General features: G+C 40.0%; 2 protein-coding genes across 5 annotated transcripts in view; both read left to right on the top strand.

The window, feature by feature from the left end:
- LOC116162064 (probable cation-transporting ATPase 13A3) overlaps nucleotides 1–15,438 on the top strand; it is a 280,669-nt gene that overhangs the window by 124,683 nt on the left and 140,548 nt on the right. The window lies entirely within an intron of this gene.
- Nucleotides 95–6,721, top strand: LOC116162067 (nicotinate phosphoribosyltransferase-like). The gene is made up of 2 exons (XM_031475596.1): nucleotides 95–329; nucleotides 4,888–6,721. The coding sequence occupies exon 2, from the start codon at nucleotides 4,899–4,901 to the stop codon at nucleotides 6,540–6,542; it is 1,644 nt and encodes a 547-aa protein (XP_031331456.1). The 5' UTR covers nucleotides 95–329; nucleotides 4,888–4,898; the 3' UTR covers nucleotides 6,543–6,721.

Here is a 15,438-nt window from a genome sequence, read left to right as displayed (position 1 = left end):
GGACTCGCGAGCGTTCGATCGCCCCGCCGATTACCCAATCGCGATTACGCGCCGCGTGTGGGTTACGTCCCTGAATTTTGAGACGATTTTTCCCCCATAAATAATCGGCTATTTATTTTTTCTCAGACTTTCGTTTATAAACATTAAAACCAATTAACATTTAATTAATTGCAGAAACTCTACGGCGTCCGCGTAGCGCAACGGTTTCGCTTTCGTCGAGGAGAGTTCAAGTTCAAATTCATATCAGCAGCACTCGGCCTCGGTATCGGGCGCAGTTTAGACTATCGATTAGTTTCTCCATTTTTTACGTTTTCCTCGATGAAAAGCAGGTGAGTCGTTTGACGTCAGTTAAATAAATAATTAATTAGCGATTGCATGTGATAAATTTGTTGCCATGTCAACCAGCAATTTCCGTCTACTTACACATTAAGGGCAATTAAGGTTAGATTTGTTAAAACAAATTGCATCTCTTGCGGTGTCTCAATTACCGCCCACGTGATTTTTTCAAATTTCATCTGACATGCAGATTTTTCGCTCTTTTGGGAATCGGTGGACGCGTTGACCCACCAAATTTAAATTCGTCAAAAATAGCCGGTCGATAGATGGCGCCGTTAGTGACAAAATCCATTTATTGAGGTTTTTTGGTACAGTGTTGCCATCTCTCCATACATTTTGTCTCTCGAGGTCAAAAATCGAGACAAAAGTGTTCCGGTGGAAGTGGGGGTGTCGAGAGATAAGGAAGGGTGGAATGAAGTGTATTTTATGCTTAAAAAATCCCTCAATGCGAAAGGTATGTGGCCATGGGCTGGGCGGGGGAAGGTACTTTTATGATCACGATAGGGATAAATGAAGGGTACGTGTAATGATCGTTCTAGAAGCAAATGAGGGTTCATAATCATTATCGGGGATTGAGGGACGGTAGATTGAGAAAGTGTATTTTGTCTCTTAATATCAAAAATTGATGTATTAACGCGACACTGAAATTGTTATATCAGGGGTGGGGCTGGGTTACGCTTTTACAAATAGCTTTAGGGGCAAATTAAGTGTACATTAAGGAATTGTATTTGTATTTTGCATAAAGTTTGTTTCTCAATATTAAAAATTCATTTAAAATGCACGCAATGTGACAAAATTATTCCATTAGGGGTGGGGGTGGTGAAGTATTAAGGAAGTGTATTTGTTTTTTTTTCCTTTAAATGTTTTCTCTCCATATCATAAATTGATTTCATTAAAAACCATGCAATGCAAAAGGCAACATTGTTCTGTTAGGGGTGGGGGGTGGGGGGGGGGGGGGTTACGTTCTAGAATGTGGTGGTAAAAATGACTTACATTAAGCAAGTGTATTTGGTTTTTGCCTAAATTCTGGCTCTCAATATCAAAAATTGATTTTTATTAAAATCCACGCAATGCGACAGACAAAATTGTTGTATTAGGGGTGGGGAAGGGGTATAGTCACTTTTGAGGATCATCGAAGTGCCAACAAAAGGGGTACATTGAGGAAGTGTGTTTGGTTTGGGCTTAAATGTAGTCTCAATATCAAACATTAGTTTTTATTAAACCACCCTTTGCGAACGGCAAAATTGTTCTGTTAGGGGTGGAGGTGGTGATGTTTTAGAATCACTGAAGTGGCAAAAATAGCGGACTTTAAGGAAGTGTGTTTGGTTTTTGCCTAAATGTTGTCTCTCAATGTCAAAAATTGATTTTTCGAAAGGCAAAATAGTTCTATTAGGGGTGGGGGTCGTTAAGTTTTAGAATCACTGAAGTGCTAAAGGACGGGGTACATTGACTATAACTGTATTTGGTTTTCGCCTATAATATTTGTGTCTCGATACCAAATATCTAATCTTGCAACGCAAACGGGGGGAGGGGGGCTGCGTTTAGTGGTCTTTGTTGGGGAAATAAAGGGTAGATTAAGGAATTGTATTTGATTTTTGCCTACATTTTGTCTCTCCGTATTAAAAAAAATTGTTTTTAATAATCACTCAATGTGAAAAGCCCATTAATTCTATTAGGGGTGGGGTGGTTATGTTTTAGAATCACTGAAGTGGCAAAAATGGCGTATTTTAAGGAAGTGTGTTTGTTTTTTGGCTAAATTTTATCTCTCGATGTCAAAAATTGATTTTTATTAAAAACCACGCAATGCGAAAGGCAAAATTGTTTTATTAGGGGTGAGGGTGGTTGAGTTTTAGAATCACTGAAGTGCCAAATGACGGGGTACATGAAGCAATCGTATTCGGATTTTGCCCAATTTGTCTCTCGATATCAAAAATCTAATCTTGCAACAGGGGGGGGGGGGCTACATTTGTGATATTTGTTGGGGAAATGAAGGGTAGATGGAAGGAATTGCATTTGGTTTTTGCCGAGGTTTTTGCCTAAATTTTGTCTCTCAATTCAAAAATTGATTTTTATTAACCACGCAATGCAATGCGGGGGCGGTTAATTTTTAGAATCACTGAAGTGGCAAAAATCAGGTACATTAAGCAATTGCATTTGTTTTTTTTTTAATTTTTGGCTCGATTCCAAAAATGTAATCTTGCAACACAAAGACGCGGGGGGAGGGGGCTACGTTTAATGATCTTTGTTGGGGAAATGAAGGGTAGATGAGGGACTGTATTTGATTTTCGCCTAAATTTTGTCTCTCAATACGAAAAATTGATTTTTATTAAAAACCACGCAATGCGAAAGACAAAATTGTTTTATCTGGGGTGGGGGTGGTTACGTGTTAGAATCACTGAAGTGCAAAATGGATGGGCACATAAAGCAATTGCATTTGGCTTTTTGCCTAATTTGTCTCTCGATACCAAAAATGTGATCTTGCAACGCAAACGAGGGCGGGGGGCTACGTTTAGTGATAATTGTTGGGAATTACGGATTATTCCGGGGGGTGGGGGTAGGGCAGCAGAAAATGTACATTAAAGTATTATACTTTGCTTATATTTTGTGTCTCAATACCAAAAACATTTTAATTTTTTTTAAAACCCACAATGCAGATAAATTGTTCAATCAGGGGCGGGGGAGGAGTAGAAGGGGCTGATGGCGTTTTATTATCGTTGCACGTAGCGAATTAAGGAATTTAAAAATGTATATTTTTTTAAACTGCAAGAGTTAGTGGTTTCAAGCCAAAGTTGTCAACTTTGTTGGATGGGGAGGGGGGGGGGGGAGTAAGGGTACATGGTATTTGGTTTTAATTTGATTCTTTCAGATGTTCTATTAGGGGTGGAGGCGGATTACGTTTTGCGACTGTTTTCGGGCGCAAATGGAAGGGGGTAGATTAAGGATTTTTTTACTAAAGTAAAAATCGAACAAAAAATAGTAGTAGGTACCTAGCATTATGGGTGAGGGGGGGAGGGGGGTAGCCAGACTTAATTTTACAAGAATTTTCCACCTCCTCGCATATTATAACCTCCTGATACGAAATTGGAAAAGATTTAAAACGAAATTTGGCTTCGAAATATTATTGTGGGTAATGGGAAAGGACCTCCTCGACTATTATGTTCTCCTGGTAGCCAGACACAATTTTACAAGAATTTTCTGATTGGCACTTCGTGTATTAGGAGCTGAAACACCTCCTCGCACATTATAATCTCCTGATACCAAATTGGAAAATATTTAAAACGAAATTTGTCTTCGACATATTTTTCTGGGTGATGGGAAATGACCTCCTCGACTATTATGTTCTCCTGGTAGCCAGACAAAATTTTACAAGAACTCTCTGATGGCACTTCGTGTATTAGGAGCTGAAACACCTCGCACATTATAACCCCCTGATACCAAATTGGAAAAGATTTAAAACGAAATTTGGCTTCGAAATATTTTTGTGGGTGGTGGGAGAAGACCTCCTCGACTATTATGTTCTCCTGGTAGCCAGACAAAGTTTTACATGAATTTTCTGATTGGCACTTCGTGTATTAGGAGCTGAAACACCTCGCACATTATAACCCCCTGATACCAAATTGGAAAAGATTTAAAACGAAATTTGGCTTCGAAATATTTTTGTGGGTGGTGGGAGAAGACCTCCTCGACTATTATGTTCTCCTGGTAGCCAGACAAAGTTTTACATGAATTTTCTGATTGGCACTTCGTGTATTAGGAGCTGAAACACCTCCTCGCACATTATAACCTCCTGATACCAAATTGGAAAAGATTTAAAACGAAATTTGGCTTCGAAATATTTTTGTGGGTGATGGGAAAAGACCTCCTCGACTATTATGTTCTCCTGGTAGCCAGACAAAGTTTTACATGAATTTTCTGATTGGCACTTCGTGTATTAGGAACTGAAACACCTCCTCGTACATTATAACCTCCTGATACCAAATTGGAAAAGATTTAAAACGAAATTTGGCTTCGAAATATTTTTGTGGGTGGTGGGAGAAGACCTCCTCGACTATTATGTTCTCCTGGTAGCCAGACAAAGTTTTACATGAATTTTCTGATTGGCACTTCGTGTATTAGGAGCTGAAACACCTCGCACATTATAACCCCCTGATACCAAATTGGAAAAGATTTAAAACGAAATTTGGCTTCGAAATATTTTTGTGGGTGGTGGGAGAAGACCTCCTCGACTATTATGTTCTCCTGGTAGCCAGACAAAGGAAGGGTTAAAGGGTCTTAATTCCTTTTTGTGTAAATTATATTTATTATATTGTCGTATATAGTTTGCATATTTCACATTAAAGATGCAAATTTATTGTTGAAACGCGAACCGGCGCCGAATAGTTCGTAGTCGACTTGGTGCCGTGCACAGGACAGAATGGCCTAGAAACTTAAGGCACCAGTTTCAGAAATATGGGGATAACTCGCTATGTTATGCGGAGGGTGCATTGCGGAACCCGAACGGCATACAATTGCACCTAAATAGCTCGTTTATCGCACTGATTTATTTTTCAGGTGAGACCATAATGGAAGACCAACAGTCCAGCGTTCCCGACAGGAAGCTGGGCCAGAACGGCATCGTCCAGCCGTTACTCACAGACCTGTACCAAATAACAATGGCGTACGCGTATTGGAAGTCCGGCAAGTGCGACGACCTCGCCGTCTTTGACTTATACTTTCGACGGAACCCGTTCCAAGGGGAGTTCACCATCTTCGCCGGCTTGGAGGAGTGCGTGAAGTTCGTGGACAAGTTCGCGTACTCGCAGAGCGACCTGGATTACCTGAGGCAGATACTGCCGACGATGGAGGGGGAGTTCTTCGCGTATTTGGCCACGCTGACGGCGAGGGACATCACGATCTACGCGATCGAGGAGGGCTCGGTGGTATTTCCGCGCGTTCCGCTGATACGGGTCGAGGGGCCGCTGATCGTGGCGCAGCTTCTCGAGACGACATTCCTGAATCTGGTCAACTACGCCAGCTTGATGGCGACGAACGCGGCGAGATATCGAATGGCCGCCGGAAATCTGACGCTGTTCGAATTCGGGTTGAGGAGAGCGCAAGGTCCGGACGGCGGCCTGTCCGCCTCCAAGTACGCGTACATCGGCGGCTTCGACGGGACCAGCAACGTGCTCGCCGGAAAACTCTTTAACATCCCGGTCAAAGGCACCCACGGCCACGCGTATATAACCTCCTTCACCAGCTTCTCCGACCTAAAGACGGCCGAGTTGAAACACCACGACGGTAACCACTCCCAAAACCTGCTGCAACTGGCCAAAAACTGGCGTACGAAGCTGGCGCCGGTCTTCAAAGTTCTAGTGGGCGAAATAAGCGACGGGGAGCTGGTCGCCTTCATCTCGTTCGCAATCGCGTTCCCCCACCAGTTCATCGCCTTAATCGACACTTACGACGTGGTCAAAAGCGGACTGCCCAATTTTTGCGCGGTCGCCCTCGCACTCAACGATCTCGGCTATCGCGCCCGCGGCATTCGCATCGACAGCGGAGACCTGGCGTACCTCTCCATAGTCTCGCGCGAGTACTTCACCAAAATCAGCGAGAAGTACAAGCTGCCATGGTTCAAAGATCTCATGATAATGGCGTCGAACGACATAAACGAGGAGACAATACTGAGCCTGCACGACCAGGACCACAAGATCGACTGTTTCGGAATCGGCACGCACCTGGTGACCTGCCAGAAGCAGCCGGCGCTCGGCTGCGTCTACAAGCTGGTCGAGCTCAACTCCATGGCGCGCATCAAGCTGAGCCAGGACGTTAGCAAGGTCACGATTCCCGGCAAGAAGGACGTTTACCGGCTGTACGGCGAGAGCGGTCACTCGCTGGTCGACCTCCTCCAGAAGTACGACGAGAGCCCTCCCGAGCCCGGCAAGAAGGTGCTTTGCAGGCATCCGTTTGAGGAGTCGAAGCGAGCCTTCGTCACGCCGAGCAAGGTCGAACGGCTCTACAAGATCTACTGGAAGAACGGCGAGATCTGCAAGCCGATCAGAAACATGCAGGAGATCAGGGAGCGAGTGAAACGATCGATGAGGACCCTGCGCGGCGATATTAAGAGGAATTTAAATCCGACTCCCTACAAGGTATCCGTCAGTGACAAGCTGTACAGTTTCCTACACGAGCTGTGGTTACAAAACGCCCCTATTGGCGAATTGTCGTAAACTTCTTGCCGTTTTTAGAAGTATTATTTTTTCGTAGGGCTTAATATAGTTGATCAGTCACTAGTTCTTAGCATTGTGTTACGTAGACAAGAAATAAAATTTCTTTACCTGGGAAGCTGTAAAAATTGTTAAAAAGCATTTTGTAGAAGAATAAAGTGTTATTTTTTTGTTTAAAGAAACTGGTTTTCCATGAATAGGGGAAAATTTTTTAATTCGGCTCCAAGGACCAACTTGTAACCGCCGATGACAGGTTCAATTTTCTTACAATGTACGCATTTTTCGCCTGATTGCCGTACGCAAAAAAAGACTATCCCAAAAAAATATGTTAAATGGCGAAACGCACTGCATTCTGTGATCCTGATACAAACATTTTTGCGAAATTGTAAAGGCGGTATGGAATTGAGAAGGTTTGTGTTAACAAATCGGAAACTTAATGATCCTCGCAAAGAAGGTGATTTTGGTAAGAATTTTGGAATCCTCAAAAAAAATTTTTTAATTATAATTGAATTTCTGCGATCCTGGTAGTTTATGGTAATTCATCGATGCAAATTTAGGTTTCGTAGAGCACAAAAGGTGAACAGATTCTGTAATTCTGATTTTTCCAAGAATAAAATTATGAGGGTAGCATAAAAAAAGACAGGTTGACTCGCTAGTTCCTGCAATCGTGACTTTTCAAGAGTGCCATATTCAAGTCCTTGAAAAACCATGAGGAGTCCTTTACGGTTTTTCAAATTCGTTCATGTTTTTTAGGACCCTTCGCTTCTTTTCTATGGTTAAAGGCGAGGTTCAAGGCCTTTGAAAGACCATCAAAATTTTTTTAATTGATGGATTACTCAAATTTAATAGGGGGGGGGGGGGGGGGGCTTCAGTTTCTAATTTCTGAGGAACGTATTCGAAACTTACAACTACACGAGTATTTTAGTTACCAGGAGGACGCTAGGGAAATTTTGTTAGATTTCACTTTCACTCGAACTTTTACATAATGTTGTATCAGGACAACATAATAATGAACGAGGTGCTGTTTCTGTTTTTAATACAAGGAAGGTTTGTCAGGTGCCGTTATCTGGATACCAAGAGAACATAATCGATAAGAAGGTCCTTTTCGAAACTCAACACTGCTATAAGTACTTAATTTTTGGAGTATATTATCAGGAGAATATAACGTGCTAGGCTGCGTTTCTGGTTCTAATAATACATTTTTTTCTGGGTACTGGGAGAAGTTTTTTCTCGAGCTCAAGGGAAAGGTGGTACAGTTTATTTTCGATTAGACCTCTACACATTACCAGGAGAACATATTCCACCATAGGGTATTTTTGGGCTAAATGTTTTTACAAAATTTGATTTGCTACTAGGAGAACATAATCGAAAATGAGGTGCCTTTCGAAGATCAAGGGAAACGTTTATACACTTTATTTTCGCTTAAACCTTTACAAATTTAGTATCAGGAGATTGTCAGGTGCAAGAGCGTGTTTCTGCTTGTAATTCATCCAGTAGCTGGCGAAAAATGTTGCAAAATCTAACTGGATACCAGGAGAATATAATCAAATTAGTGAGCTCTTTCTTGAAGCTTCAGGAAAGCGTTGATGCATAATATCTGGTGTATCAGGATAACATAACGAGCGATGTTATGTTTCTGGTTTTAATACATTTAGAGCCGGTTCTACAATTACAGCTATTCGCTGAATAAGATATTCTTGGAATAACTGCCATAGCAACAACTATCCCATTGGTTGACCCAATGGTAACCAACGAAACTGACGAAGTTTATTCTAGGTATAGCTTATTCTCAGTATATACCTGCATTGTAGAATCGGCCCTAAATGTCTTACAGAAACTGGTTATAACATTTAGTTGGATACCAGGAGAAACTAATCGATGGGGAAGTCCTTTTCGAAACTCGAGTAAAATGGTGCTGTACTTAATTTTCGTTAATCTAGGAAGTTAATAATGTGCTAAGCCATTGAACGTGAACGTGAACAAAAATCAAATTGCAAATTGCCAAAAACAACCGATCACCAATTTATACAATTCAAAGAAATTTAAAATAACTTTCAGTTTCCTTCTGCTGCGAATTAATCCCATTTCTCCCCGGAAAATGTCGCGCCATTTAAAACATTATTATTGAATTTCTGCGATCCTGGTATAGTGGTTAATGGTAAGTAATTCATCGATGCAAATTTAGGTTTCGCAGAGCACAAAAGGTGAAAAGATTCTGTAATTCTGATTTTTCCAAATATAAAATTATGAGAGTAGCATAAAAGAAAAGAGGTTGACTTGCTAGTTCCTGCAATCCTGATACAGTAATTCGCATCAGGACACCAGAGAGTAGTTTACAAGTCTTAGGCTTTCTTGCGTTTCTTTGACCCTAATACAGCAATTTAACAGGAGAAATTTGTATCAGGAGAACATAACAAAAACTCAAAAAGATTTTACTCTATTCTGCAAAAAAAAAAAGGTCAACGTATTTTATTCCTCCGACACTCCTGAGGGTTACCGGAGGCGGGCTGTTCAGGGTTTCCACGCCCTCTTCAGCCGGAGAACATGTAACAATGGGTAACGTTAGGGATTGGAATGGAAGAAACAGAGTTAGCATGCTGAGGGACAAGAGTACTGTTCCAGCATTCGCCCCGTAGATTTCAACATAATGGCGAAACTACGCAAGTTTGAGGAAAAACCCCCTGAAAAAACCCGAGACAGAGCAGTCGGCAGCGAGAATCGAACCTACAACCTCTCGAATAGCAGTCGGTCAACACTACCACTGCGCCACCGGCTACTTCGGTCGAAGTAGATATAAGATTGAACCTGCCCCAGTTCAAGGTCGTTCGCCACCTGGTAGTGACCTTGGACTTGGACTTCTGGACTCCTAATACAATCTTCCATTAGCATCGCATTGGTAAATCATCATCATCGCATTTGATTTAATTGTGTTATTACGAGAACAGATGAAAGCGAGGAGGTGTTCCAAGATTTCTACCAAAAGTCCAGTGCAGGTATCAGGACAATAAAAGCCGCGAGTAGTTTGTTAAGTAAATCCGTTGTTTCGACCTCTGGGACCTTGATAATTTGTACTTTAATGCCAATTACCTGTTAAGTACAACATAAAAATGAGCACAAATTAGGAGCAAACAGATATCAAATGCGAGAGTAAATAAATACAGAGTTTTTTCACTTCTGTGCTCCTGATACAAGCAATCATTGCCATTAGAACCATAAATCAACTTAGTCGACTCTTGCACAAATTAAAGTAGCGAGATTTATGTTGGCCAACTGATTAGAAAACTATAAGAAAACACATTTCTGTATCCCTGATACAACAGAATCATCAGATCAAATCAAATTTCTTGACTTCTGCGCCCCCGATCAAGGTGATCGTGTTTATTTCAATATTTTTATTAGGAGAACATAAAGAATACGAAGTATACCAAAAATTATAAGTAGTGTCTTTCACTCATTTAGTAACAATGAAAGTCTCACCTGAATAAAAAAACCAAGAGAATAGCTGAGGATTCTCCATTTCAATGCTCCCGATACAAAAATTCATTCCTTCAGGACGCCAAAGAAATCAGCCTCCTCGACTTCTGCGAGCCTGATGATTGTGAACGCCTCCTTGTTCATTTTGCGGTTAGGGTTGCGAGGGCTTCAAAACTTAAGGTGCTTCTAAACTACGTTCCTAATCGGTTGCAGTGATTTAGAGTTGTTCCATTTCTGTGCTTCTGATACTAAAAATCATTTTTTAAGGCCCATTGGAATCAAATAAATAGGCAGCTCGGACGACATCTGCGCTCCTGATGAGGGGTCCAAAAAATTAAGTTTCTTTGCCATGAATAAATAAATCACGTAATTTTTGCATTTCTGTGCTCCTTGAAGACGAATTGACATTAAATCGTCAACGTCTGTGATCCCTGTCAGGTACCTCGTCGTTCCTCATGTGAAATGGTAAGATGAATAAAAACAACAGTTGGGATTTTACATTTCTGTGCCCCTGATACAAAAAACGTATTTAGTGAGCAGCGACTGTTCCATAATTTAAGTTACTTCTACGTTGCTAATGTGTTTCACCGATTACAGTGATATAAATAAAAAGTTTTTGAATTTCTCTGCTCCTGATAAAAAAATCCACTCCGCTCCTGTATCCTTGGGAAACATATTTCGACAATTTTAGTGACATTAATTAAAAAACGCCAGTGAGTTGTTGCAATTTTTTCTCTCCTGTGCTCCTGATACAAAAAAAATCCTATGGAATCAAAAAAATGAATCAGCATCCTTCGCTTCTTGGTCCCTGATTAGGGTGATTATTTTTATGTCAATTTTTTAAGAACGAGAACATAGGTCGTGTGACCAGGAGGCGTGGTGACCAAATTTCCCGTTGCTCCTATACTACTTTTCTAATCTGTTTGGTGTCACGTTAATAAAGATCGCGAGCGTCAGTTGACGATCTTTCATTTCTGTGCTCCTGATACAAAAAATCAACTAACAAATCAGATTTTTCGACTTCTGCGCCCCTAATGAATCCTTTCGTTTCTAGGCCACCTTCCTTATTAGGAGAACATAAATGTTGCTCTAGGTTCGTAATTTATTTCACCGATCTGAATGGCATTGAATCAAATGCGAGAGTTCCAGTTCTGTGCTTTTGATATATAAAATCATTTTGGGGAGTAGATCAAGATGAAACTAACCGGCATTCGTTTTCAAGATTATTAGAGGTTTTTTTTTGCGGTGGCACATAAAAGTTGCTAGGCACTTAGCGGCGACCTCAGAAAGTAGGTCAAGGTCAAACACAGTCGGAGCGGAGAGTTCCATGGCCAGTGTCATTAAGATGCGAGCGATTCAAAAATGGCCCACCGTTCACAGTCCACAGATTGCTCGTCATTTAAAGTCCAAAGGTGGGTTGCCGTTCAAAGTGCAAAGGTCGCCGTTTTAGACACCATTTTGTGGTGTCATATTTCATGTTTAAGATAGCCAGAGGTCATTTACCCCAGTTTTGTGGTGTCATATTTTATTTTCATAGGGGAATACACAATTTTTGTGAGCCATATGGGGCCGAAGCTAACTCAACGCCATGTAAAATCCCATAAGGAGATTTTCTAGTGTCAATTTCATTGGAAAGTGACTTAAAAAAACTACGACATTGAAAACCAAATAAAGGTCATCATTCGGGTAAGATGGATAAGAAAAGCGCGAAAGACGCGTGCGTCAGGGTCAAGTGAAGCGATAAAAAAGGGAATGGAGGACATGCAGGAAGCGTTTAGAAAAACAATGACGAGGCGCCAGGCTTAAAGGAAGCGTAAAGGTAACACAAAGTAGACATCGAACTGCAAAAAAAAGATGCTAATAATGTATGTGGCAAACGTAAATGATGAGCACGCGAAGGGTTGTAAAGATAGCGTGAGGAAGGGGCCTGAAGAAGACGCCACAAAAACTTAAAGGAAGCTGTAACGGGTGGTCGGTTTAGAATTGGAAATGTAATTTTTCGAATTCATATTGTGGCAAACAGGAAAACTTGCAAATGTACCGCTTCACAGCAAGCGTGAACGAAAGTATGTCTGGCGATAACGAGCCATATCAGGAAACGTATTGTACCAAGCGAGTGCGGTTGCCACGATCTCTTCGGACTAAAAGTTTCGTTCCCTATTGGTTGAAAGAGTCCGTTTCCAATTTGATTTGGGCAACATCTTATGCGATAACATTTTATACACAACCGCATTCGGCGGGAAATTTAAAAGACACTTTATTTATATTTACTCACACACAAAAGGGTTAACTTAAAAAAAATTAACACAGCGGAACATTGGCGCTTTGTTCCAGTGTAGAATAACAATATCGAGTACGTATTAATTTCGCGAAATTGGGGCAACACGTATGAACATTTTGGCTAGGCATTCACCACGAAGATAACGTCACCAGGGTGGTACAAACAGTCATGTACCAGTTCCATTTTTAAAGAGGGCGACATTTTCCGGGGAGGAATGAGATCAATTCGTAGCAGAAGGAAATTTTAAATTTCTTTGAATTGTATAAATTGGTGATCGGTTGTTTTTGGCAATTTGCAATTTGATTTTTGTTTAAAGTAAATTTGATATTCCTGAAGAAATCGACCTATGAGAACTATTTGCATAAAAAGATTCTGTATTGTATTTATTGTGAAGAAGGGAATACAAGCAGAGTGTAATGAGAGTGGCGAGGCAGATAGTTTTAAAGAAGAATGCAACACCGGGGGGTATTACATGGACACTTAACTATATTCCTCTGATACAAAACATTAACGAAAATTAAGTATAGCGCCATTTTACTCGAGTTTCGAAAAGGATCTCCACATCGATTAGTTTCTCCTGGTATCCAGCTAAATGTTATAACAAGTTTCTGTAAGACATTTGATGTATTAAAAGCAGAAACAGAACATCGCTCGTTATGTTATCCTGATACACCAGATATTGTGCATCAAAGCTTTCCTTAAGCTTCAAGAAAGAGCTTCCTATATCGATTATATTCACCTGGTATCCAGCTAGATTTTGCAACATTTCTCGCCAGTTACTGGATGAATTACAAGCAGAAACACGTTCTCGCACCTTATAATCTCCTGATACTAAATTTGTAAAGGTTTAAGCGAAAATAAAGTGTATAAACGTTTCCCTTGATCTTCGAAAAGTACCTCTTTTTCGATTATGTTCTAGTAGCAAAACAAATTTTATAAAAACATTTCGCCCAAAAAGACCCTATATGGTAGAATATGATCTTCTGGTAATGTGTAGAGGTCTAATCGAAAATAAACTATACCACCTTTCCCTTGAGCTCCAGAAAAAACTTCTCCCAGTAGCCAGAAAAAAATGTATATCTTTCCAACTCGTTTATTAGAACCAGAAACGCAGTCTAGCACATTATATTCTCCTGATACTCCCAAAATTAAGTACTTATAGCAGTGTTGAGTTTCGAAAAGGACCTTTTTATCGATTATGTTCTCTTGGTATCCAGATAACACCACCTGACAGACCTTCCCTGTATTAAAAACAGAAACAGCACATCGTTCATCATTATGTTGTCCTGATACAACGTATGTAAAAGTTTGAGTGAAAGTGAAATCTAACAAAATTTCCCTAGCGTCCTTATTAATTATGTCCTCCAGAAACCAATTTCGAAAAAAAATTCAAAGGGCTGTAACTTTTGAACTAGTAGCCCAATCTTGGAACTGTTTGAAATTATGGATTCTACAGGCCACATTCTATAAGAAAATTTTTTTTCCGGGTCGATCTGAGACAATTTTTTTTTCGGGGCTCAAAAAAAGGCAGTGTATAACCTTCCTTTTTTACCAAAAATCGACTACACCAAAATTTCTCGGGAAAACACTTTTTCTTATTAATTTTGGTGCGTAGAATCCAAAACAATTCGTACTTTTTCGATCTGACTTCTCAATCAAAAGTTATAGACTAGAAACCAATTTCGAAAGAAAATTCAAAGGGCTGTAACTTTTGAACTAGTAGCCCAATCTTGGAACTGTTGAAATTATGGATTCTACAGGCCACATTCTATAAGAAAATTTTTTTTCCGGGTCGATCTGAGACAATTTTTTTTTCGGGGCTCAAAAAAAGGCAGTGTATAACCTTCCTTTTTTACCAAAAATCGACTACACCAAAATTTCTCGGGAAAACACTTTTTCTTATTAATTTGAGTGCGTAGAATCCAAATCAATTCGTACTTTTTCGATCAGACTTCTCAATCAAAAGTTATAGACTAGAAACCAATTTCGAAAAAAATTCAAAGGGCTGTAACTTTTGAACTAGTAGCCCAATCTTGGAACTGTTTGAAATTATGGATTCTACAGGCCACATTCTATAAGAAAATTTTTTTTCCGGGTCGATCTGAGACAATTTTTTTTTGGGGCTCAAAAAAAGGCAGTGTATAACCTTCCTTTTTTACCAAAAATCGACTACACCAAAATTTCTTGGGAAAACACTTTTTCTTATTAATTTGAGTGCGGAAATCCAAATCAATTCGTACTTTTTCGATCTGACTTCTCAATCAAAAGTTATCGACTAGAAACCAATTTCGAAAAAAATTTGAACTAGTAGCCCAATCTTGGAACTGTTTGGAATCATGGATTCTACAGACCACATTGTATAAGAAAATTTTTTTTCCGGGTCGATCTGAGACAATTTTTTTTTCGGGGCTCAAAAAAAGACAGTGTATAGCCTTCGTTTTTTTACCAAAAATCGACTACACCAAAATTTCTCGGGAAAATGTTCCTCTGATACAAAATATTTAGAAGTTTAAACTAAAATACTGTGTAGTTGAAACTGAAGCACCCCCCCCTTATTAAATTTGAGTAATCCATCAATTAAAAAAAGTGTGAAGGACTTTCAAAAGCCTTTAACCTCGCCTTTAACCATTGAAAAGAAGCGAAGGGTCCTAAAAAAACCATGAACGAATTTCACAAACCGTAAACGACTCCTCATGGCTTTACATGGGAGAAAGCTTTTCAAGGACTTGAATATGGTCCTCCTGAAAAGCCTTAAAAAGATGAGGCCTTTGAGAAACCTCAAAACTTGTACAGTCTTTAATAGTTCTTACCCCGAAGGTGCTAAAAAAAGAGTTTTAACGTTTTCAGACCAAACTGAGCATTGAGGAAAGACTCCAAAACTTTTTGGAAGCCTGAAGAAGGCATAAAGCGTCTAGTAAAACGCATGGTCTCTTTAGAAATGGACGTATTGTTTCGAATTTGTATTTTATTCAACATAAGAAAATTTACACATATACCGCTTCATAGCGAACGTGAACAAACGCATGTCTAGAAATAAAAGCGATAATAACAACGTGTACATTTTCAGTCTGAGTTGGACCGTCAGCGAGCACGTACCATTTTTTTATACGCCAAAATTATTCTTCGCTTTGGCTTCAAGAGTGA

The sequence above is a fragment of the Photinus pyralis genome, unplaced genomic scaffold, assembly GCF_008802855.1.
Source record: "Photinus pyralis isolate 1611_PpyrPB1 unplaced genomic scaffold, Ppyr1.3 Ppyr1.4_LG10, whole genome shotgun sequence".
Lineage (NCBI taxonomy): Eukaryota > Metazoa > Arthropoda > Insecta > Coleoptera > Lampyridae > Photinus > Photinus pyralis.
Note: the sequence above shows the minus strand (reverse complement) of the source record. Positions and strands in the feature narration are given on the sequence as shown.